General features: G+C 44.7%; 1 protein-coding gene across 1 annotated transcript; it reads left to right on the top strand.

Moving 5' to 3' along the window:
- The first annotated feature begins 10,011 nt into the window (after positions 1-10,011).
- CCDC167 (coiled-coil domain containing 167) lies at positions 10,012-21,015 on the top strand. Its single transcript, XM_073628739.1, has 4 exons — positions 10,012-10,179; positions 15,671-15,765; positions 18,646-18,698; positions 20,911-21,015. The coding sequence occupies exons 1-4, from the start codon at positions 10,027-10,029 to the stop codon at positions 21,012-21,014; spliced, it is 405 nt and encodes a 134-aa protein (XP_073484840.1). The 5' UTR covers positions 10,012-10,026; the 3' UTR covers position 21,015.
- Positions 21,016-22,917: the final 1,902 nt, after the last annotated feature.

The raw sequence follows: 22,917 nt of genomic DNA, 5'->3' as shown, positions 1-22,917 counted from the left end.
CCTAACTCACCTGTACATACAACCCCACCTCTGCACCTAACTCACCTGTACATATAACCCCACCTCTGCACCTAACTTACCAGCACACATAATCCCTCTCCGCACCTAACCCACCAGTATATATAACCCCACCTCCTCACCTAACCCCCCAGCACATACAGAATAACTCCCCCACCTTTTATCCTCCAGGAGAAGCTCTTCGGCTGCACACTTGTTGAGGATAATGGTGACAGAGGGGCATTTTGCTAGGTATGTCCCAGGAATGGGAGCTGGCCACACCCATGACCTCTACTGTCTGTCTACCAACATCACAGCGGCCACATTGTCTGTACAATGGATGACCCTCCATATAGGAGGATGAGAATCATGACTGGCAGAACCATCTCCCCCTGACCGCACTTCTGATCTGCAAATCTTGTCTACTATCGGGCTGTGACCGCAATCCCAAACCTTTATCACTGTGAGCTACCACGTGATATTTCCAGCACAGCGAGGAGGGGAGACTTGTTCACGGAACTAACAGGAATATATTCCTCTGTCTGTATAATATACTCACCGATCAGCCATAACATTATGACCACTGACAGGTAAGGGTGAATAACATGGATTATCTCACTACAAAGTTGTTGGGATATATTAGGCAGCAAGTGAACATGTTGTCCCTGAAGTTGAAAGAAAAAAATCGACATTGCAGTTTGTTATGTATGGGGCTGCGTAGTCGCTGACCGGCCAGGGTGCCCATGCTGACCCGTGTCCACAGCCAAAAGCATCTACAATGGGTACGTGAGAACTGGAGCACGCAGCAATGGAAGATGGTGGCCTGGTCTGATGGACCACGTTTTCTTTTACATCATGTGGACACCCGGGTGGGTGTGTGAGTCACTTACCTGGGGAAGAGATGGCACCAGGATGCAGTATTGGAAGAAGGCAAGCCGGAGGAGGCTCGTCTTAGTAGCTCCACATATGAATTTAGTGCCAGAGGTTGCAGTACCAGCGGGGGGGGGGGGGGGGGCACAGAGTACCACTGCATTCCAGATTTTAAAAAAAGTCCTGAGTAGGACTATACTGAACACTTCACACTGAACTTGAGGGATGAAAACCCTGACCAGAAGAGCTTGCAATCTTGCAGCAGAGGTTATTGGGGCGAGATCGAACTCGTGACCCCCTGTGGCTATCACCTGTGACAAGGAAGATTTGTTATGTCTCATTATTAGGTCACTATGACAAACACTGGTAGGAGAAGATACAGAGCTAGAATCCTTGGTGGGGTGTGACTGCCCTCCGGTGGTGATTGTAAAGTAATGACTCTGACACATTTCCATTCAGTCACAATAATCAGAAGGTGCGAGTTGTGCATTATCTGAGATGGAATCTTTTGAAAAAATATAAATAAATAATCTACAGCTGTGGGCAAAAGTTTCGAGAATGACACAAATGATTCATTTTCACAAAGTCTGCTGCTTCAGTGTTTTTTAGATCTTTTTGTCACATGTTACTATAAGAGACTGAAGTGTAAATTACCAGCATTTCAGAAAGGCTTTTATTGACAATGACATTAACCACTTGCTTACTGAGCACTTATACCCCCTTCCTGCCCAGGCCAAATTTTCAGCTTTCAGCGCTGTCACACTTTGACTGACAATTGTGCGGTCATACAACACTGTACCCATATGACATTTTTATCATTTTTTTCACACAAATAGAGCTTTCTTTTGGTGGTATTAAATCACCACAGTTTTTTTCTTTTTTTCTAAACAAACAAAAAAAAGACTAAGAATTTTGAAAAAAAAAAAAGTTTTTATAAATTTGTTATAAAATTTTGCAAACAGGTAATTATTCTCCTTGACTGATGTGCGCTGATAGACACTAATAGGTGGCACTGAATGGCACTAAGAGGTGGCACTGATGGGCACTGATAGGCAGCACTGAAGAGCACTAAGAGGTGGCATTGATAGGTGGCACTGATGGGCACTGAGAGGTGGCACTGATGGGCACTGATAGGCAGCACTGAAGAGCACTAAGAGGTGGCATTGATAGGTGGCACTGATGGGCACTGAGAGGTGGCACTGATGATGAGGCACTGATGGGAACTGATTGGCAGCACTAATGAGCACTGATAGGTGGCACTGCTTAGCAGTACTGGTGGGCACTGGTAGGTGGCACTGGTGGGAACTGAAAGGTGGCACTGGTGGGCACTGCTTAGCAGTAGGGATGGACTCGATGTTTGAGTTGAACTTAAGTTCGACTCAAACATTAGCTGTTCGTTGTTCGAGATCGCAGTGCATTGACGACTGGTGATTGGCCAAAGCATGCCCCTGACCTGGATGCTTTAGCCAATCACAGCGTGATGTGCTGTGAGAGCCATGATTGGCCAAAGGCAGGGTGCCTTTGGCCAATCATGACTCAGGGGCTAAGTCCACGCCCTACACTATATAAGGCTGCTTACACGGTGGCCTTATATAGAGAATGAATAGAGATTAGGTAGTAGTTAGTATATAGTGAAGTCTGTGTAGTATATATATAATACAGTTCAGCATATATAGTGCAGTCTGTGTAGTGTATATAATACAGTTCAGCGTATATAGTGCAGTCTGTGTAGTGTATATAATACAGTTCAGAGTATATAGTGCAGTCAGTATAGTATATATAATACAGTGGAATATATATAGTGCAGTCCATGTAATATATATAATAAAGTGCAGGGTATATAGTGCCATCAGTATAGTATATATAATACATTGCAGAGTATTTACTGTAGTGCAGTCATTGTAGTGTATATATAATACAGTGGAGAATATATAGTGCAGTCAGTGTAATATATATATAATACAGTGCAGGGTATATAGTGCAGTGTATTGAAGTGGTTAAGGGGAACCCTATGACAGAATTAAGAAAAAAAATGGCGTGGGCCCCCCCAAAATCCATACCAGGCCCTTATCCAAGAATGTAGCTGGCAGGCCAGGAAAGTGAGGGGACGAGCAAGCCCCCCCCCCTCCTGAACCATACCAGGCCGCTTGCCCTCAACATGGGGAGAGTGCTTTGGGGTGCCCCTTTCCCGAAAACCCTGGCCGGTGATTGTCGGGGTCTGCGGGCAGGGGGCTTATCTGAATCTGGAAGCCCCCTAAAGGGGGCCCCCAGATCCCGCCCCCCCCCCCATGTGAATGGGTATCGGGTACATTGTACCCCTACCCATTCACCAAAAAAAAATTTAAAAAGTAAAAACCACAAGAGACAGTTTTTGACAATTCCTTTATTAAAAAAAAAAAAAAGTCTTGCGATGTACTTCTATCTTCAATCACGGCTCCCGACGGACCCAAAAAAAAGGAAAAATTTTAAAAAGCTCCGCCTCTATGGGAGGCCTCCAGACGACTGCGGTCTCTTGGCTTTGACAGCTATTATATAGGCAAGGGCGGTGCCACCCAGTGACGTAACTGCGGGCGGGGGGCTTAGTGACCCCGCCCCTTCTGACATCATGTGACGTTAGAGGGGCGGGGTCATCCTGTTATGTGAGCGGGTGGCCCCCCGCCTTTGCCTTGTCAAAGAGAAAAGACAGCAGACGCTGGGAAGCCTCCCATGGAGGCGGAGTTTTTCTCGTTTTTTCTATTTTTCAGGTCCGTGGGGCGGCGTGATTGATGGTGGATGTACATTGTGGGACACTTTTATTTTTTTTCTCTTGTGGTTTTCACTTTTTGACACTTTTTTGGTAAATAGGTAGGGGTACAATGTACCTGATACCCATTCACATATGGGGGGCTGGGATCTGGGGGCCCCCTTGTTAAAGAGGGCTTCCAGATTCTGATAAGCCCTCCGCCCACAGTTCCAGACAACCACCGGCCAGGGTTGTCGGGAAGAGGCCCTTGTGCCCATCAACATGCACCCCAAAGCACCCTCCCCATGTTGAGGGAATGTGGCCTGAAATGGTTCGGGGGGGGGGGGGGGTCGCTCGCTTGCCCCCCTCTATCCTGACCTACCAGGCTTCATGTTCGGATAAGGGTCTAGTATGGATTTTGGGGGGGACCCCACGCCAATTTTTTTTTTTTATTTTGGCGTGGAGTTCCCCTTAAAATCCATACCAGACCCAAAAGCCCTGGTATGGACCGGGTGATGGGGAACCCATGCTGTTTTTTACATTGATTTTTCATCTATATTGCTGGGAGCCGGCAATACATTACAGCCGCCAGCAAGTGTCAATTACATTTTTTCCTTTAGAAATGTCACTATTGCTGCGGCACTGTTCTACACATTGCACATATGCGCCACTTTACAGGCAGACTAAGGGGACCCCCCCTAGGCACGATATTTAAAGGAATATTTCATTTTTATTGTTTCACTTTAAGCATCATTAAAATTGCTCGTCCAGAAAAAATTATTGATTTAAAAACTTTTTTTTGCATTGATACATGTCCCCTGGGGCAGGACCCGGGTCCCCAAACACTTTTTATGGCAATAACTTGCATATAAGCCTTAAAAATTAGGACTTTTGATTTTTCATGTTCATGTCCCATAGACTTTTAATAGAGTTTGCATGTTGGCTAGAACTTTTTGCCTGTTCGAGGTGTTCTGGTGCAAACCGAACTGGGGGTGGGGGGGGTGTTCAGCCCATCGCTACTTAGCAGCAGTGACTGTCATGGTGTGGAACCAACATCCCATTTACACAGGCCGGTAATCGGCTTACTTGCATGAGGAAGAATAAAAGCCAATTACCGGCTTCTGTTTACATCATGTGATCAGCTGTCTTTGGCTGACAGCTTGTCACGTGGTAAAGGACCAGGATCGCCCTTTACTCCGATCTGTGATCAGCCGAGTCCCAAATACTTGGTGGTCACAGAGCGTGCCGCCTGCGCGTCTTTGGGCTATATAGCGCGGGCATCAAGTGGTTACGTTTATGCAAAGAGTCAATATTTGCAGCGTTGACTGTTCTTTTTCAAGACCTCTGCTCCTGCTGGCATGATGTCAATCAACTTCTGGGCCACATTGTGACTGATGGCAGCCCATTCTTGCATAATCAATGCTTGGAGTTTGTCAGAATTTGTGGGGGGTTTTTTGTTCACTCTCCTCTTGAGGCTTGACCACAGGTTCTCAATGGGATTAAGGTCTGGGGAGTTTCCTGGCCACGGACTCAAAATTTTGATGTTTTGTTCCCCAAGCCACTTAGTTATCATTTTTGCCTTATGGCAAGGTGCTCCACCATGCTGGAAAAGGCATTGTCCCTCACCAAACTGTTCTTGGATGGTTGGGAGAAGTTGCTCTCGGAGGATGTTTTTGGGCCATTCTTTATTCATGGCTGTGATCTTGGGCAAAATTGTGAGTGAGCCCACTCCCTTGGCTGAGAAGCGACCCCACACATGAATGGTCTCAGGATGCTTTACTATTGGCATGTGTTGGCATGACACAGGACTGATGGTGGCGCTCACCTTTTCTTCTCCGGACAAGGTTTTGCCAAATGCCACAAACAATCAAAAAGGGGATTCATCAGAGAAAATGACTTTACCCCAGTCTTCAGCAGTCCAATCCCTGTACCCTTTGCAGAATATCAGTCTGTCCCGGATGTTTTTCCTGGAGAGAGGTGGCTTCTTTGCTGCCCTTCTTGGCACCAGGCCATCCTCCAAAAGTCTTCTCCTCACTGTGCGTACAGATGTCCTCACACCTGCCAGCTGCCATTCCTGAGTAAGCTCTGCACTGGTGGTGCCCCCGATCCCAGAGCTCAACCAACTATAGGAGACGGTCCTGGCGCTTGCCGGATTTTCTTGGGCACCCTGAAGCCTTCTTCTCAACCATTGAACCTTTCTTCTTGAAGTTCTCGATGATCCGATAAATGGTTGAGTTAGGTGCAATCTTAGCATCTTAGTAGCAGCAATAGCCTTGCCTGTGAATCCCTTTTTGTGCAAAAGCAATGATGACTGCAATGTTTCCTTGCAGGTAACCATGGTTAACAGAGGAATGCAATGATTTCAAGCACCACCCTCCTTTTAAAGCTTCAAGTCTGTTATTCTAACTCAATCACTACTACAGAGTGTAGGGTATACATTATGTTCACGTTATGTTGATTAGGTTACATAGTCCCAACCCTGGACCCTACCCATTATGTTGAAGATTATATAGTCCAAACCCCTGAACCCTACACATTATGTTGAAGATTACATAGTCCCAACCCCCGGACCCTACACATTATGTTGAAGATTACATAGTCCCAACCACCGGACCCTACACATTATGTTGAAGATTACATAGTCCCAACCCCTGGACCCTACACATTATTTGAAGATTACATAGTCCCAACCCCTGGACCCTACACATTATTTGAAGATTACATAGTCCCAACCCCTGGACCCTACACAAATATGTTGAAGTTTACATAGTCCTGATCCCTGGACCCTACACATTATGTTGAAGAATACATAGTCCCGACCCCTGGACTCTACGCATTATTTTGAAGATGACATAGTCCCAACTCCTGGACCCTACACAAATATGTTGAAGATTACATAGTCCCAACCCCTGTACCCTACACATTATGTTGAAGATTACATAGTCCCAACCCCTTTGTCCCACATATTACAATACAGTCCTGATCACTGTAACCTACACATTATGTTGAAGATTACATAGTCCCGACCCCTTTGTCCCACACATTACAATACATAGTCCTGACCCCTGCAGTCTACACATTTTGCTGTACATTTCATAGGCCTGCCACCGCTGATCGCTCAGTTCTCCCCCTCTGAGCAGAGAGTGGGGACTGTCAGTCACCGGCCCTCAGCTCTGCCCCTCCAGGGCTGACTGGAGCGTCTGGCTGTGGAGGGGGCGGGAGCGGCTGGCTCTCAGCGAATCGCTATACTTCTCCTTTAACCACTTCCCGCCTGGCCTATAGCAGAATGACGGCCGGGCAGTGGTTCAGTTATTCTGACTGGGCGTCAAATGACGTCCAGCAGGATAACAGCCGCTGTGCGCCCGCTACACCGATCTCGGTAAAGAGCCTTTGACGGAGGCTCTTTACCACGTCCAATCACAACGGCTGATCACGTTGTAAACAGGAAGAGCCATTGATAGGCTTTTCCTCACTCGCGTCTGACAGACGTGAGTAAAAGAGAGCCAACCGGCTGCTCTCCTGACAGGGGGGTCTGCGCTGATTGGTGGACGCCCGCCCAGGACCACCAGGGATGGCCACCACACTGGACCACCAGGTATGCCGCCCTAGACCACCAGGGATATGCCAATCAGTGCCCAGGCAGCTGCCAATCAGTGGCATTTAAAAAATGCCTGCCAGTGCCACCATTGATGCCTATCAGTGCAGTCTATCAGTGTCAGCCATCAGTGCCCATCAGTGACGCCTATCAGTGCCCATCAGTGCCACCTATGAGTGCTGCCTATCAATGCCCATCAGTGCTGCATATCAGTGTCACCCACCAGTGCTGCCAATCAGTGCCATCTCATTGGTGCCATCTCATTGGTGCCACCTTATCAGTGCCCATCAGTGCAGCTTATCAGTGCCCATAAGTGAAGGAGGAAATGTACTTATTTAAAAAATTTTATAACAGAAACAAAGAAAAACTTTTTTTTTTTTTTTTTTTGGTCTTTTTTTATTTATTTATCAAAAAAAGAAAAAACGCAGAGGTGATCAAATACCACCAAAATAAATCTCTATTTGTGGGAACAAAATGATAAAAATTTAGTTTGAGTACAGTGTAGCATGACCGCGCAATTGTCATTTAAAAAGTGACAGCGCTGAAAGCTGAAAATTGTCCTGGGCAGGAAGGGGGTGCAAGTGCCCCGGTATTGAAGGGGTTAAGGTGTGTAGAAAAGAGCCTATGTAATGCAAGAGTTCATTTTCTTTAACTGCTTTACAACCGCCCCATAGCACATTTACTGTTACAGAGCGGCCACTCGTGTGTATGTATATGTATATATATATATATATATATATATATATATATATATATATATATACATGATTCTGCACTTCCGGGTTTTAGGTGCGGGCGCGCGCCAATGGCGGCTCACTCCCACTGTGATTTTACACAGCGGGTTCTGTGGACCCGATGTCTGCCCAGGACAAGCCGATCGTTCAGTACTCAGAATCGCAGTTTGCCTATGTAAACAAGGCAGGCAGAGTACAGAAGACGGATCCTGTGAAGCAGGAACGCCGATCCATGTCTTCCAGTAGTAAAAGCCCCTCCCCCACAGTTAGTAATCACTTTCTAGGCACACAGTTAACCCTTTGATCGCCCCCTGATGTTAACCCCTTCCCAGCCAGTGTCAATAGTACAGTGACAGTGCATATTATTTAGACACTGGTCACTGTATTAGTGTCACTGGTCCCCCAAAAAAAGCGTCAAAAGCGTCAGTTAGCTGTCTGATTTGTCCGTCGCAATATCGCAGTCTCGATATAAGTCGCTGATCGCCGCCATTACAAAATAAAATAATAAAAATATCCCATAGTTTGTAAGCGCGATATCTTTTGCGCAGTCCAATCGACACACACTTGTTGGGATTTTTTTTTTTTTTTTTACCAAAAACATGTAGCAGACTACAATATTGATAGTAAAAATAAACTGCGCTAAACGTTCATTACGTTATTTTAAAATAAATGTCCTGGAATAAGGTTTAGGCCAGAATACAATATTGGCCTAACCTGAAGAAAAAAAAAAAATAGATTTTTTTACATTTTTTTTATTGGATGTTTTATAGCAGAAAGTAAAAAATATTGTTTCTTTTTGAAAATTGACGGTCTTTTTTTTTGTCTATAGCGCAAAAAATAAAAAACAAAGAGGTGATGAAATACCACCAAAAGAAAGCTCTATTTGTGGGGGGGGGGGGGGGGGGCATCAATTTTGTTTGGAGTATAACGTCGCACGACCGCGCAATTGTCAATTAAAGCGAAGCAGTGCCGTACCCCATAAATGGCCTGGTCGGGAAGGGGGGTAAACGGATCCTTTGTCCTGAGGTTTATGTGTGTCTGTTGGACTGTTGCTTATGGCGCAGCATTTCAAGGAGTATCAGGAGTAAACTTCCACATTGTGCTAGAAGTGCCATCCTCATACCTCCCAACATTTTGAGGTGGGAATGATGGACACGTATGCAGGCATAGGACACGCCCCCTGCCACACCCCCTTAAGGGACTTTTTTTTTTTACCACTATTATTCCTTTATATTGGCTTTTAAGTTTACAAATGCAGCAATTTAAAAATCAGATGAAAGGTTTAGTGCTGGGAAACACTTTTTGAAAGATAAAAATTGCATTTTATATACAGCTATATAGATCAGACCACAATGAGGGACAAAGTGGGGGGAGAAGAGGGACAGAGGGACATTGCTCCAAATCAGGGACATTCCCTCGAAATCAGGGACAGTTGGGAAGTGATGATTATAATAGAAACAGCAAATCTAATTGTACTTTATGCAAATTTTATGGCACATCAAAGCCACACCCTTATCTGAAGCCACCCCCACCACCATGGCTGTTTTATTTTTTGTTTTTTTTTTAAGAAAGGTGACAACCCCCAATATCCAGTCAGCTGACCGCCATCGCTTAGGCCAGTGATGGCGACCCTTGGCACCCCAGATGTTTTGGAACTACATTTCCCATGATGCTCAACTACACTGAAGAGTGCACGAGCATCATGGGAAATGTAGCTCCAAAACATCTGGAGTGCCAAGGGTCGCCATCACTGGCTTAGGCCTTTCCACACCACCAGTAAAAGGAATCTGTGACAAAATCCACTCACCTGAGAAAAAAAAATCTGACAAAAATCCACTAACCCTGAAAAAAAAACCTCACGCTGAATATATAAACATGTTCATAAAAATATCTTTAATAAAAGAGCCCCCCATGAGCGTTATCCTGAACCCCATGACAATATCACAAGTAATAAGTGGCAGTAGTTCCAGGGGTGCCCCCACTAAAAATGGCCGTTTCTGTCTCTGAAGCAGGAGGTCTGCCTGCAGTAAAGATGGCGGCCTCCGTAACTCATCTGCAGCTACAGCTGCCAGCAATAAAAATGGCGGCCACCCCCGTTAATCAACGCTATGGCTGCCAGCACTAAAGATGGCGGAAGCGGCGTCCCACGATCCGGGGGCTGTAACCGTAGAAACGACAGGAAGCAGACGTGTCCAGGAAGAGAGGAGAAGAGGATGGCGAAGAAGAAGAGGGAGAGGGAGAAGATCAGTGTGGCTAAAGAGGTGACATTTCTCAACGTCTGACCCCGGGGCCGGGCCTGAGGAGGAGGAGGCGGCTGTGGCGGGGAGGGAGAGGGAGGTGGTTGGCGGGAAGGATGTTCATGGACAGTCACGTTCACTGTTATCGTCACTAAACCCAAATACCCTGGGACTACAGCCAATCAGGAATTGCCACTACTGCCATGTGACAGAGCCAGACGATTTCTGATTGGCTGCGGTCCCAGAACTTCTGATTGGTTCCAATGACTGAAAACGATCGCAGGAGGAAGAGGGAATTAGTGGTCAGCTGACCGTTTTCACTATTTCTGATTGGCTGTACTAAATTAAAGGAGAGGGCGGAGAATGTGAAATGCTTGATAGTTCCCGCCCCCTGTCAGTGCTGACTAAGCATTTTCTGGTACTTTTTGTTTACAAGTAATAATCTGTACTTTTTTTTTTTTTGCTAGAAAATTACTTCTAACCCCCAAACATATTATATATATATATATATATATATATATATAAAATCCCCCCCAAACATAAAATATTGCAATGCTTGCCATTTTATTCTCTAGGGTCTCTGTTAAAAAAAAAAAAAAAAAAAAATGATAGAATATTTTTATTTTTATTATTATTATTATTATTATTATTTTTAGCAGATAGCCTAGAGAATAAAATGGCAAGCATTGCTATTTTTTATGTTTGGGGGGGGGGGGGGGGGGGATGAAAAAAAAAATGAAAAAAAAAAAAAATCGGAACACGTATACCCCAATTTTTTTTTCTGTATAATGTTAAAAAAAAAACGACAGTACTTAAAAAAAATCTCCATAGGTGGCACTAACAGTTACCTGTTTAAAATTACAGGTCTAGTGCTAAAATTATTGCTCTCGCTCTGAGGATCGCGGCAATACCTCACATGTGTTATTTAACCACTTAAGGACCGGAAAGGGATTTGCCCTCTTAATGACCAGGCCATTTTTTTGCGATATATATATATATATATATATATATTATACACACACACAATCTCACAAAAGTGAGTACGCCCCTCACATTTTTGTAAATATTTTCTTCTATCTTTTCATGTGACAACACTGAAGAAATGACACTTGTCTACAATGTAAAGTAGTGAGTGTACAGCTTGTATAACAGTGTAAATTTGCCGTCCCCTCAAAATAACTCAACACACAGCCATTAATGTCTAAACCGCTGGAAACAAAAGTGAGTACACCCCTAAGTGAAAATGTCCAAATTGGGCCCAATTAGCCATTTTCCCTCCCCGGTGTCATGTGACTCGTTAGTGTTACAAGGTCTCAGGTGTGAATGGGGAGCAGGTGTGTTAAATTTGGTGTTATCGCTCTCACTCTCTCATACTGGTCACTGGAAGTTCAACATGGCACCTCACGGCAAAGAACTCTCTGAGGATCTGAAAAAAAAAGAATTGTTGCTCTACATAAAGATTGCCTAGGCCAGTGATGGTGAACCTCGGCACCCCAGATGTTTTGGAACTACATTTCACATGGTGCTCATGCACTCTGCAGTGTAGTTGAGCATCATGGGAAATGTAGTTCCAAAACATCTGGAGTGCCAAGGTTCGCCATCACTGGCTTAGGCTATAAGAAGATTGCCAAGACCCTGAAACTGAGCTGCAGCACGGTGGCCAAGATCATACAGCTGTATAACAGGACAGGTTCCACTCAGAACAGGCCTCGCCATGGTCCACCAAAGAAGTTGAGGTCACGTGCTCAGCGTCATATCCAGAGGTTGTCTTTGGGAAAAAGACGTCTGAGTGCTGCCAGCATTGCTGCAGAGGTTGTAGGGGTGGGGGGTCAGCCTGTCAGTGCTCAGACCATACGCCGCACACTGCATCAAATTGGTCTGCATGGCTGTCATCCCAGAAGGAAGAATCTTCTAAAGATAATGCACAAGAAAGTCCGCAAACGGTTTGCTGAAGACAAGCAGACTAAGGACATGAATTACTGGAACCATGTCCTGTGGTCTGACGAGACCAAAATAAACTTATTTGGTTCAGATGGTGACAAGCGTGTGTGGCGGCAACCAGGTGAGGAGAACAAAGACAAGTGTGTCTTGTCTACAGTCAAGCATGGTGGTGGGAGTGTCATGGTCTGGGGCTGCATGAGTGCTGCCAGCACTGGGGAGCTACAGATCATTGAGGGAACCATGAATGCCAACATGTACTGTGACATACTGAAGCAGAGCATGATCCCCTCCCTTCAGAGACTGGGCCGCAGGGCAGTATTCCAACATGATAACTACCACAAACACACCTCCAAGATGACCACTGCCTTGCTAAAGAAGCTGAGGGTAAAGGTGATGGACTGGCCAAGCATGTCTCCAGACCTAAACCCTATTGATCATCTGTGGGACATCCTGAAACGGAAGGTGGAGGAGCGCAAGGTCTCTAACATCCACCAGCTCTGTGATGTCATCATGGAGGAGGGGAAGAGGACTCCAGTGACAACCTGTGAAGCTCTGGTGACCTCCATTCCCAAGAGGGTTATGGCAGTGCTGGAAAATAATGGCAGCCACACAAAATATTGACACTTTGGGCCCAATTTGGGAAAAAAATACACTTTAATGAATTTAAAAAAGAAATAACACAAAGTACAGAGCATCCAGAAAGTATTCACAGCGTTTCACTTTTTCCACATTTTGTTATGTTACAACTTTATTCCAAAATGGATTAAATTCCAAAATTTTCCTCAAAAATTCTACAAACAATCCCCCATAATAACAATGCAAAATAAGTTTGTTTGAAATCTTTGCAAATTTATTAAAAGGAAATAAATCCCATGTACATAAGTATCACAGTCTTTGCTCAATTCTTTGGTGAAGCTCCTTTGGCACCAATTACAGCCTCAAGTCTTTTTTAGTATGATGCTACAAGCTTGGCACACCTATTTTTGGGCAGGTTCTCCCATTCTTCTTTGCAGGACCTCTCAAGCATCAGGTTGGATGGGGAGCACAGCCATTTTCCCCCCTCATCTTCCAGGACAGCTACTTGAGAGATGATTGGCTCCGCCCTCTACAGGAAACACAAATCAGATACAATTTAAAAGGCCCCTCCCTTTCCTCTGACCTTCAGTTGTTTTGTGTTTCCAGACCGTCCAGGAGCACCGACACGTTTTTTTTGTTTTCTTAAGGTCTGGTAACTGTGGTTGGTGGACCCCCCTTCTCTGGTTTCATCCAGGACTAGTTGTGGCCAAGACCTGGATAATAGTCTGTACCAGAAGGGTTCGCTATTTCTAAGGGTTACTTGCCTATGTGAGTGGTGGCAACTCCCTTCCTTTTTTCCCCAGCGCTGCTGTGTGGAACTGTGTCCTCCTAAATGCTCTCCAGAGATGTTCAATCGAGTTCAAGTCTGGGCTCTGGCTGGGCCATTCAAGGACATTCACAGAGTTGTCCCGTAGCCACTCCTTTGTTATCTTGGCTGTGTGCTTAAGGTCGTGTTTTCTGTTGGAAGATGAACCTTCGCCCCAGTCTGAGGTCCAGAGCGCTCTGGAGCAGGTTTTCATTAGGGATGTCTCTGTACATTGCTGCATTCATCTTTCCCTCGATCCTGACTAGTCTCCCAGTTCCTTCTGCTGAAAACCATCCCCACAGCATGATGCTGCCTCCACCATGCTTCACAGTAGGGATGGTGTTGGCCAGGGGATGAGTGGTGCCTGGTTTCCTCCAGACATTAGGTTTGCCATTCAGGCCAAAGAGTTCAATCTTTGTTTCATCAGACCAGAGAATTTTGTTTCCTTCAGGTGCCTTTTGGCAAACTCCAGGTGGGCTGTCATGTGCTTTTTACTGAGGAGTGGCTTCCGTCTGGCCACTCTACCATACAGGCCTAATTGGCGGAGTGTTTCAGAGATGGTTGTTCTTCTGGAAGGTTCTCCTCTCTTTACAGAGAAACTCTGGAGCTCTGTCAGAGTGACCATCGGGGTCTTGGTCACCTCCCTGATTTAAGGCCCTTCTCCCCCGATCGCTCAGTTTGGCCGGGCGGCCCGTTCTAGGAAGGAATCTTGATGGCTTCACACTTCTATTTACAGATGATGGAGGCCACTGTGCTCATTGGGACCTTTAATGCTGCAGAAAAATGTCTGTACCCTTCCCCAGATCTGTGCCTCCATACAATCCTGTCTCGGAGGTCTGCAGACAATTCCTTGGACTTCATGGCTTGGTTTGTGCTCTGACATGCACTGTTAGCTGTGGGACCTTATATAGACAGGTGTGTGCCTGTCCAATCAACTGAATCTACCATAGGTGGACTCCAAGTTGTAGAAACATTTCAAGGATGATCAGTGGAAACAGGAGGCACCTGAGCTCAATTTTGAGTGTCATGGCAAAGGCTGTGATACTTCTGTACATGGGATTTTTTTTAGTTTTTTTTTATCTTAAATAAATTTGCAAAGATTTCAAACAAACATTTCACGTTGACATTATGTGGGATTGTTTGAGATATGGTGAGGAAAATATTTAATTTAATCCATTTAGGAATAAGGCTGTAGTGTGGAAAAAGTGAAGCGCTGTGAATTCTTTTGGGATGCAATATAGAGAACTGTTGTTTTTTCTGTCCTTGTGCTGAGCAATGCAGGTCAGTGAACGTGGTGTGATGGAGTCCTAAATCTGGTTTGACTGCATTCAACTTTTTTTTAACCATACATACCCAAGGTCACAACACTTCCTATGACCTTATGGTTTCAACTACCCAGGCTGGTCCCTACGGTTACACAAATCTGGGCCACCACATGCACTTAGGTTGCTCCCTACCAACACACATACCCAAGGTCACATCTTAAAGTCTCAGCAACCCTAGCTGGCCCCCACAATGGCACATACCTGGGGCACCCCCCCTACAATGGCATGTCTTTGAGCCAAAACCCTATGGTTGCACCCTATGTTCTCAACTACCCAGGCCAGTTCCTGTGACCACATGTACCAAAGCCGCTCCCTGGGGCCACATATACATGGGTTGCTCCCTACCAACACACATACCCAAGGCCACACCTGAAAGACTCAGCAACCCTAACTGGCCCCTGCAATGGCACATACCTGAGGCACCCCCTACAATGGCACATCTTTGACCAAACCCCTATGGTTGCGCCTTATGTTCTCAACTACCCAGGCCAGTCCATGTGACCACACGTACCGGAGCCACTCCCTGGGACCACATATACTTGGGTTGCTCCCTACCAACACACATACCCAAGGCCACACCTGAAATACTCGGCAACCCTAGCTGGCCCCTGCAATGGCACATACCTGAGGCACCCCCCCTACAATGGCACGTCTTTGACCAAACCCCTATGGTTGCGCCTTATGTTCTCAACTACCCAGGCCAGTCCATGTGACCACACGTACCAGAGCCACTCCCTGGGACCACATGTACCCGGGCCGCTCACTGTAGCTGCCCCATTTGTGGATTCACCAGCTGTCTAGATATTACACACAGTGACTGAGTGAGCCTTTTCATGTAATCTCACATATCCTTCCCTCTATATTACAGATAGATGGGATGGAGGACCGGCTGGCCGCCTGCAGGGACAGCCTGGAGGACGTTGACTACAAGCTACGTAAAACTGAGCTAACAGAGGAGGGGAGGTAAGTGACCGCTGTGATCAGGGACTGGCAGGGATGAGCCCGCTACGCCTCTCTGTACTGACACTGGACAGTTCCCGATGGACACAATCACATGACCCACATGTTGTCACTAAGCCACTCCCCCAACCGCTGTGAGGACTCGTTCTACATCAGGATGACAGGGAGCTGATAGGACTATGCTGGCTGTTCTTTCTGAACATGATAGTTGCCACTGAGCTGTAATGAGTTTGCAGGTTTGTTCCGACTTCACTTCGTTGTCCCGGGCTGGTGTGTGCAGGTTCTGGAGATTTTTGCATCCAGAATGTAGACTTTGGGTAGTTGTTAGGCGGCTACAGATGGGGCCATTGTTTTTTTGTTTTTTTTTGTTTTTTTCTTTTAAAGGGGAGTGTATACATTTATTCTAAACAGCACACGCCCGCTGATGGACACGCATTGCAGAGCATGGTGCACTACCAATTTGGTGTATGTTGTGTATTGGCAGTCCATTCATTTGAATGGACTGCCTCATACAGTACACATTGACACACGGCTTAACCACTTGCTACCCAGGCCAATTCTGACATTTCTCTCCTACATATAAAAATTATAATTTCTTTGCTAGAAAATTACTCAGAACCCCCCCAAACATATGTTTTTTTTTTTCCTTTTAGCAGAGACCCTAGGGTATAAAATGGCGGTCGTTGCAACTTTTTATCTTGCACAATATTTGCGCAGCAATTTTTCAAACGCTTTTTTTTGGGGGGGAAAAAAACAGTTTCATGCATTTTAAAAAAAAGCAAAACGGTAAAGTTAGCCCAATTTTTTTTTTGCATAATGTGAAAGATGATGTTACTCCGAGTATATAAATACCTAACATGTCACGCTTCAAAATTGCACACGCTCGTGGAATGGCGCCAAACTTCGGTACTTAAAAATCCCCATAGGTGACGCTTTAAAAATGTTTACAGGTTACATGTTTTGAGTTACAGAGGAGGTCTAGCGCTAGAATTATTGCTCTCACTCTAACGTTCCCTGTGATACCTCACGTGTGGTTTGAACGCCGTTTACGTATGTGGGCGCGACCTACGTATGCGTTCGCTTTTTATTAATTTTTCTTTTGTTTTTTTTTGTTTGATGCTTTCTTTTGACATTTTATTCATTTATTTTTATATCACTTTTATTCCTATTACAAGGAATGTAAACATCCCTTGTAATAGGAATAGTGTGTGACAGTTCCTCTTTACAGTGAGATATGGGGTCAATAAGTCCCCACATCTCACCTCTAGGCTGGGAAGCCTGAAATAAAAAAAAAAATAAATAAAAATAAGGATCCTGGCTTCTAGACATGTGCACTGACAAAAAATGTGTTCGTTTTATTTGTTTTTTTGCTTTTTTCAGAAATTCGAAAATGCGGAAATCCGAAAATTAGAAAATTTAGAAAATCAGAAAAAAAGAAAATCAGTAAAATTTGAAATGATAACTAACTAATAAAAACTATTAAATTAATAGGTATTGGAATTTCCTTTCAAATTTGGCTGTTAGTGAACGTAACACATACAAATTTATCTGAAGTTACGAATTATCCGAAATAAGGAATGCCGTATCTAAACAAATGGAATGGAACAAATTATTAATAAATAATAATAAAAAGGTTTTTTTATTATTAGATCGTTATGTTCCATTCTTTTAGATACGGCATTCGTTATTTCAGTTAATTCGTAACTTCAGATAAATTCGTACTCGTTATGTTCACTAACAGCCAAATTTGAAAGGAAATTCCAATACCTATTAATTAAAAGTTATTATTAGTTATTTTAGATTTTCGAGTTTTCAGATTTTCATTCTTATTTTTGGGTTTGAAATATTCAGATATTTCGGAATTAACAAATTTGTCACTAAAAGAATTGCACGTCTACTGGCTTCCTAGCCGAGGCGGCGACGTTTCTCCAAAAGCAAAGTCCGGGCGTGACGTCACAACATCGCGCCCGGCCTCTGAACGATCATAGAGACTCCGGGGACCATCTGGCCCACTGAAAATCTCTATGGTCATCATCCGGCACCAGTCGGTTCCTGGGAGAAGCATGGCTGTAAGAACGAGCAAGCCTCTATGATTGTTCTTATAGTGAAGGGAATCGCTGGCTCTAAAAGAAGGTATCTGAATGATGCCTGTAGCTGCACCCATCATTCAGATATCGCCGCTCAAAGTCCACAACGTCCTATGACGTTGGGCAGGTGGGAAGCGGTTAAAGTGGTTGTAAAGTCACTACTGAGAAATCCTGTAATCCCCTCTCTTACAGGAAGATATAATCTGCAGTATCTGTGTTTTTTTTTGTTTTTTTTTAACAATTATTCTGCAAAATACCTTATTTTACAGCGCCGCTGGGCGCTCCTCTCCCCCAATCCGAGCATTACAGCGGGAGGGGCTGAGATTCACCACTGACGTCAGCCAGGAGGAGAGCGGCAGGAGGTCACGTGAGCACCCAGGGGTGCTGTAAAATAAGGTATTTTGCGGAATAATAATTTTTAATAAACACAGATACAGTGCCTAGAAAAAAAGTATTCACACCCCTTGAAATTTTCCACCTTTTGTCATGTTACAACCAAAAAACATAAATGTATTTTATTGGGATTTTATGTGATAGACCAACACAAAGTGGCACATAATTGTGAAGTGGAAGGAAAATGATAAATGGTTTTCAAAATGTTTTACAAATAAATATGTGAAAAGTGTGGGGGGACATTTGTATTCAGCCCCCTTTGCTCTGATACCCCTAACTAAAATCTAGTGGAACCAATTGCCTTCAGAAGTCACCTAATTAGTAAATAGAGTTCAGGGAGATTTATAAATCTTTGTGGGTTAAATTCACTTGGATTCTTTTTTTCTTTTTTGTTCTTTTGCAGAAAATCTTTGGAAAAAGAAAAGAATTCTCTGACCAACAAGATGTCTCATTATGGTGAGTTGGGTGTCATCTTAAAGAGGAACTTCACTCTCCCAATCAATATTTATTTTTATTCCTTATACTGCTAGCATTAGTAAATAGATCGGGAAGTATATTAGATGTACTTGTGTTAAACTTTTTTTTTTTTCTTTTACATTTCTTCAGTTATTTCCCGTTTTTTTTTTTTTTTTTTTTGCCTTAGGCCAGTGGTCTCCAAACTGCGGCCCGGGGGCCGGATGTGGCCCTCTGCCTGCCTTTATCTGGTCCTTGGAGCACAATTCCACCAACTCACACCAATGATGGGGCACCATTCCCCCTACTGACACCATCAATGGAGTACTATTCTCCTCATTGATATAAAAAATGGGTCACTATTTCTCTCATTAAAACCAATGATGGGGGGCACTGATGCCGGGGCATTTTCTACTCTCACTGGGAACAGTCCGGCCCCCCTAAAGCCTGAAGGACAGTAAACAGGCCCTTTGCTTAGAAAGTTTGGAGACCCCCTGCCTTAGGCAAATGATCTTCTACATCCCAGGAGTCTTCAGGAGGCAAGGAGAGGAGGAGGAGGGGTTTTCTCAGCTAAGCACACTCTCCTGCATGCATGCTTGTGCCTAAGGGCAGATGGATTCCAGGAAGTAAATGCTACATGAATCCTCTTCCCTTACTCAAGGCTGCCACGGCCAAAAATGCTGGGGGGGGGGGGGGGGGGGGGGGCGGCGCGTTCAAAGTGATTTCTCAAAAAAAATAAAGCATGGAGACATGGATGGATGGGGGGGAGTTTGCTCTGAATATTAAACATACATTAAATAGGAGGTTCAGCCTCCTTCAGAAAAAAAAATAAGTCAGCAGCTACAAAGACTGTAGCTGCTGACTTTTCATATTAGGACAATTACCTGTCCAGGGTTCCCGCAATATGAGATTTTTTTTTCCATCGGCTCTCGGGTGCTGCCGCCGCTATTGCTTCTAAAGGAAGCTGGCAGTGAAGCCTTGCAGCTTCAAAGCCGAGTTCCCTGCTGTGCTTTCTGAATGGCCCGATGGCGGGGGAAGGAGGGGGGGGGCGAATGTCCGGGTCAAAAACAGGTACCCGCTCCCCCCTGAAAGGTGCCAAATGTAGCACCGGAGGGGAGGAGGAGGCAGATAAGCGGAGCTTCTACTTTTGAGTGAAACAGAACTTATGTATCCGAGCACCACAAACTGAAAACAATATTACATTTTTTATATTCAAAGCATTCCCCCCCCATCCATGCTTTATTTTGCTGAGAAATCACTTTGAAAAACATCCCCCTAGCATCTCTGGCCGTGGCCATTTTGAGTAAGGGCAGATGATTCATGTAGCATTGTGTAAAAAGGCTGTTTGATCCTGTCTTCTCTGATCCTCCTCTTAAACTGTCCCCAATCCATCTCCTGATAGAACAGAGCCTTTGGAGTTGCTCTGCACATGCTCAGTTTGGTGTGTATTGCTCGAGAGTTTTTTTGTTTCTTTTTTTTCTTGGGAGGGTGCATGTGATCAGTACAGGGCCAATTAGGGGTCCTGCAGCCTCATTGGATAGTCAGGGGCGAATGAAAACTCCTTGCCACAAGCTTTAACCAGGCACCGATAGAGGTAGATGGCTATAGACTGCTGATGAGAAAAGGTATTTAGCAGTTTATAGTTAATAAAATAATTGCGTTTCAATGTTCAGTGTACAGTGGAACCTTGGTTTACGAGTATCGAGCGTTTTGAAAGACGAGCAACTTTTTTTTTTTTAATTCTGACTCTGTTCGCAAAACGAGCAGAATTCAAGCTAATGGGGTGTGCAGTATTGCATTTGGCCAGATGTGCAGGGGCGCCGGTGACACTCGGAACGGTTCAGAGCCGCTCGAATACACTCGGAAATACGGTACTCCCTGAGCCTTTCCGAGTTCAGCCGAGCTGTCCGTGAGTATTTCCAAGGCTCTCCGGCGCCCCCCCACCTCTGGCCATATGCGGTATTGCATGTAATAGAAGTCAATGCAGAACGAATTTTCTTTGTTTCCATTGATTTCTATGGGGAAACTCGCTTTTGATATGCCAGTGCTTTGGATTACAAGCATTCTCCTGGAACGGATTATGCTCATAATCCAATGTTCCACTGTACTGTGGGAGATCAGGTTTAGTGAATGCCGGGTCCGGGGTTTAGTAACGCTTTTAAGGTTCTTCTGTCTGCATTTTCTCTCTCTAATCACCATTCTATTCTGTTCACAGAGAAAGAGCTGAAATCTCTGCGCCATGAGAACCGCAAGAATATGATGCTGTCAGTCGCCATCTTAATGTTCATCGTGTTGGTGTATTGCTGCTGGACAATGTGACGGAGGAAGACGGATCCGCAATGGACCGTTCTCTGTGCTGGACTTCCTGGCAGGAGGTAGAAGAGTCGTCTCTGGATGTTGAGTTGTGAACTCTCCCGCCGCCCTCTGAATGTATGACCCGTCTCCAGCACTTTCCTGGCGATAGACAATCCTGGACAGATCAGGTTTTTATTGCCGTTCCATGAAGCCATATCCCTCCTAAAATTGTTCAAAGTGCCGTAAAACCACATTTTTTTGGCAGATTTTTAGAGACCAAATTCTCAATACACTACAACCTTCAGTGTGACCAAACTGAGAAGACTCGATGTGTATCGGAGATTACAGGACAACCTTGGGGGGGGGGGGGGGGGACTTTTGTTATAATTAAAAAGATCCTGTCAATTTTAGTTTGTTTTCATCATTTTGCATATATAAAGCCTTGAAAAAGTTTTCATACCTGTTGTTGAAATTTTGCACATTTTCTCATGTTACAACCAAAAACATAAATGTATTTTATTGGGATTTTATGTGATAGACCAACACTAAGTGGCACATAATTGTGAAGTGGAAGGAAAATGATAAATGATTTTCAACATTTTTTACAAAAAAATAAATATGTGAAAAGTGTGGGGGGGGGGCATATGTATTCAGCCCCCTTTACTCTGATACCCCTAACTAAAATCTAGAGGAACCAATTGCCTTCAGAAGTCACCTAATTAGTAAATAGAGTCCACCTGTGTGTAACTGAGTCTCAGTATAAATACAGCTGTTCTGTGAAGCCCTCAGAGGTTTGTTAGAGAACCTTAATGAACAAACAGCATCATGAAGGCCAAGGAACACACCAGACAGGTCAGGGATAAAGTTGTGGAGAAGTATAAAGCAGGGTTAGGTTATAAAAAAAAAAAATCTCCCAAGCTTTGAACATCTCACGGAGCTCTGTTCAATCCATCATCCGAAAATGGAAAGAGTATGGCACAACTGCAAACCTACCAAGACATGGCCGTCCACCTAAACTGACCGGCCGGGCAAGGAGAACATTCATCAGAGAAGAGCCAAGAGGTCCATGGTAACTCTGGAGGAGCTGCAGAGATCCACAGCTCAGGTGGGAGAATCTGTCCACAGGACAACTATTAGTCGTGTTCTCCACAAATCTGCCCTTTATGGAAGAGTGACAAGAAGAAAGACATTGGTGAAAGAAAGTCATAAGAAGTCCTGTTTGTAGTTTGTGAGAAGCCATGTGGAGGACACAACAAACATGTGGAAGAAGGTGATCTGGTCAGATGAGACCAAAATTTAACTTTTTGGCCTAAAAGCAAAACGCTATGTGTGGCAGAAAATTAACACTGCACATCACCCTGAACACACCATCCCCACCGTGAAACATGGTGGTGGCAGCATCATGTGGTGGGGATGCTTTTCTTCAGCAGGGACAGGGAAGCTGGTCAGAGTTGATGGGAAGATGGATGGAGACAAATACAGGACAATCTTAGAAGAAAACCTGTTAGAGTCTGCAAAAGACTTGAGACTGGGGCGGAGGTTCACCTTCCAGCAGGAGAAAAAGCCTAAAGATACAGCCAGACCTACAATGGAATGGTTTAGATCAGTGGTCTCCAAACTGCGGCCCGGGGGCCAGATGTGGCCCTTTGCTTGCCTTTATCAGGCCCTTGGGACACTATTCTTCCCACTGATACCAGGCATTATTCCTTCTACACCAACAATGGGGCATAATTCCTGCCACCGATACCAATAATAGTGCACTATTCCTACCAATAACACCAACAATGGGCCACTATTCCCCCCACTGACACCAATGATGGGGCACTATTCTTCCCACTGACACCAATGATGGGGCACTATTCCCCCCCCACCAATACCAATGATGGGGCACTATTCCTTGCTCTGATATCAACAATGTGGCACTATT

This window comes from Aquarana catesbeiana, linkage group LG04 (assembly GCF_042186555.1).
Source record: "Aquarana catesbeiana isolate 2022-GZ linkage group LG04, ASM4218655v1, whole genome shotgun sequence".
In the NCBI taxonomy this organism is placed as follows: domain Eukaryota; kingdom Metazoa; phylum Chordata; class Amphibia; order Anura; family Ranidae; genus Aquarana; species Aquarana catesbeiana.
The sequence above is the reverse complement of the archived record's forward strand: the minus strand, read 5'-3'. Positions and strand labels throughout refer to the sequence as shown.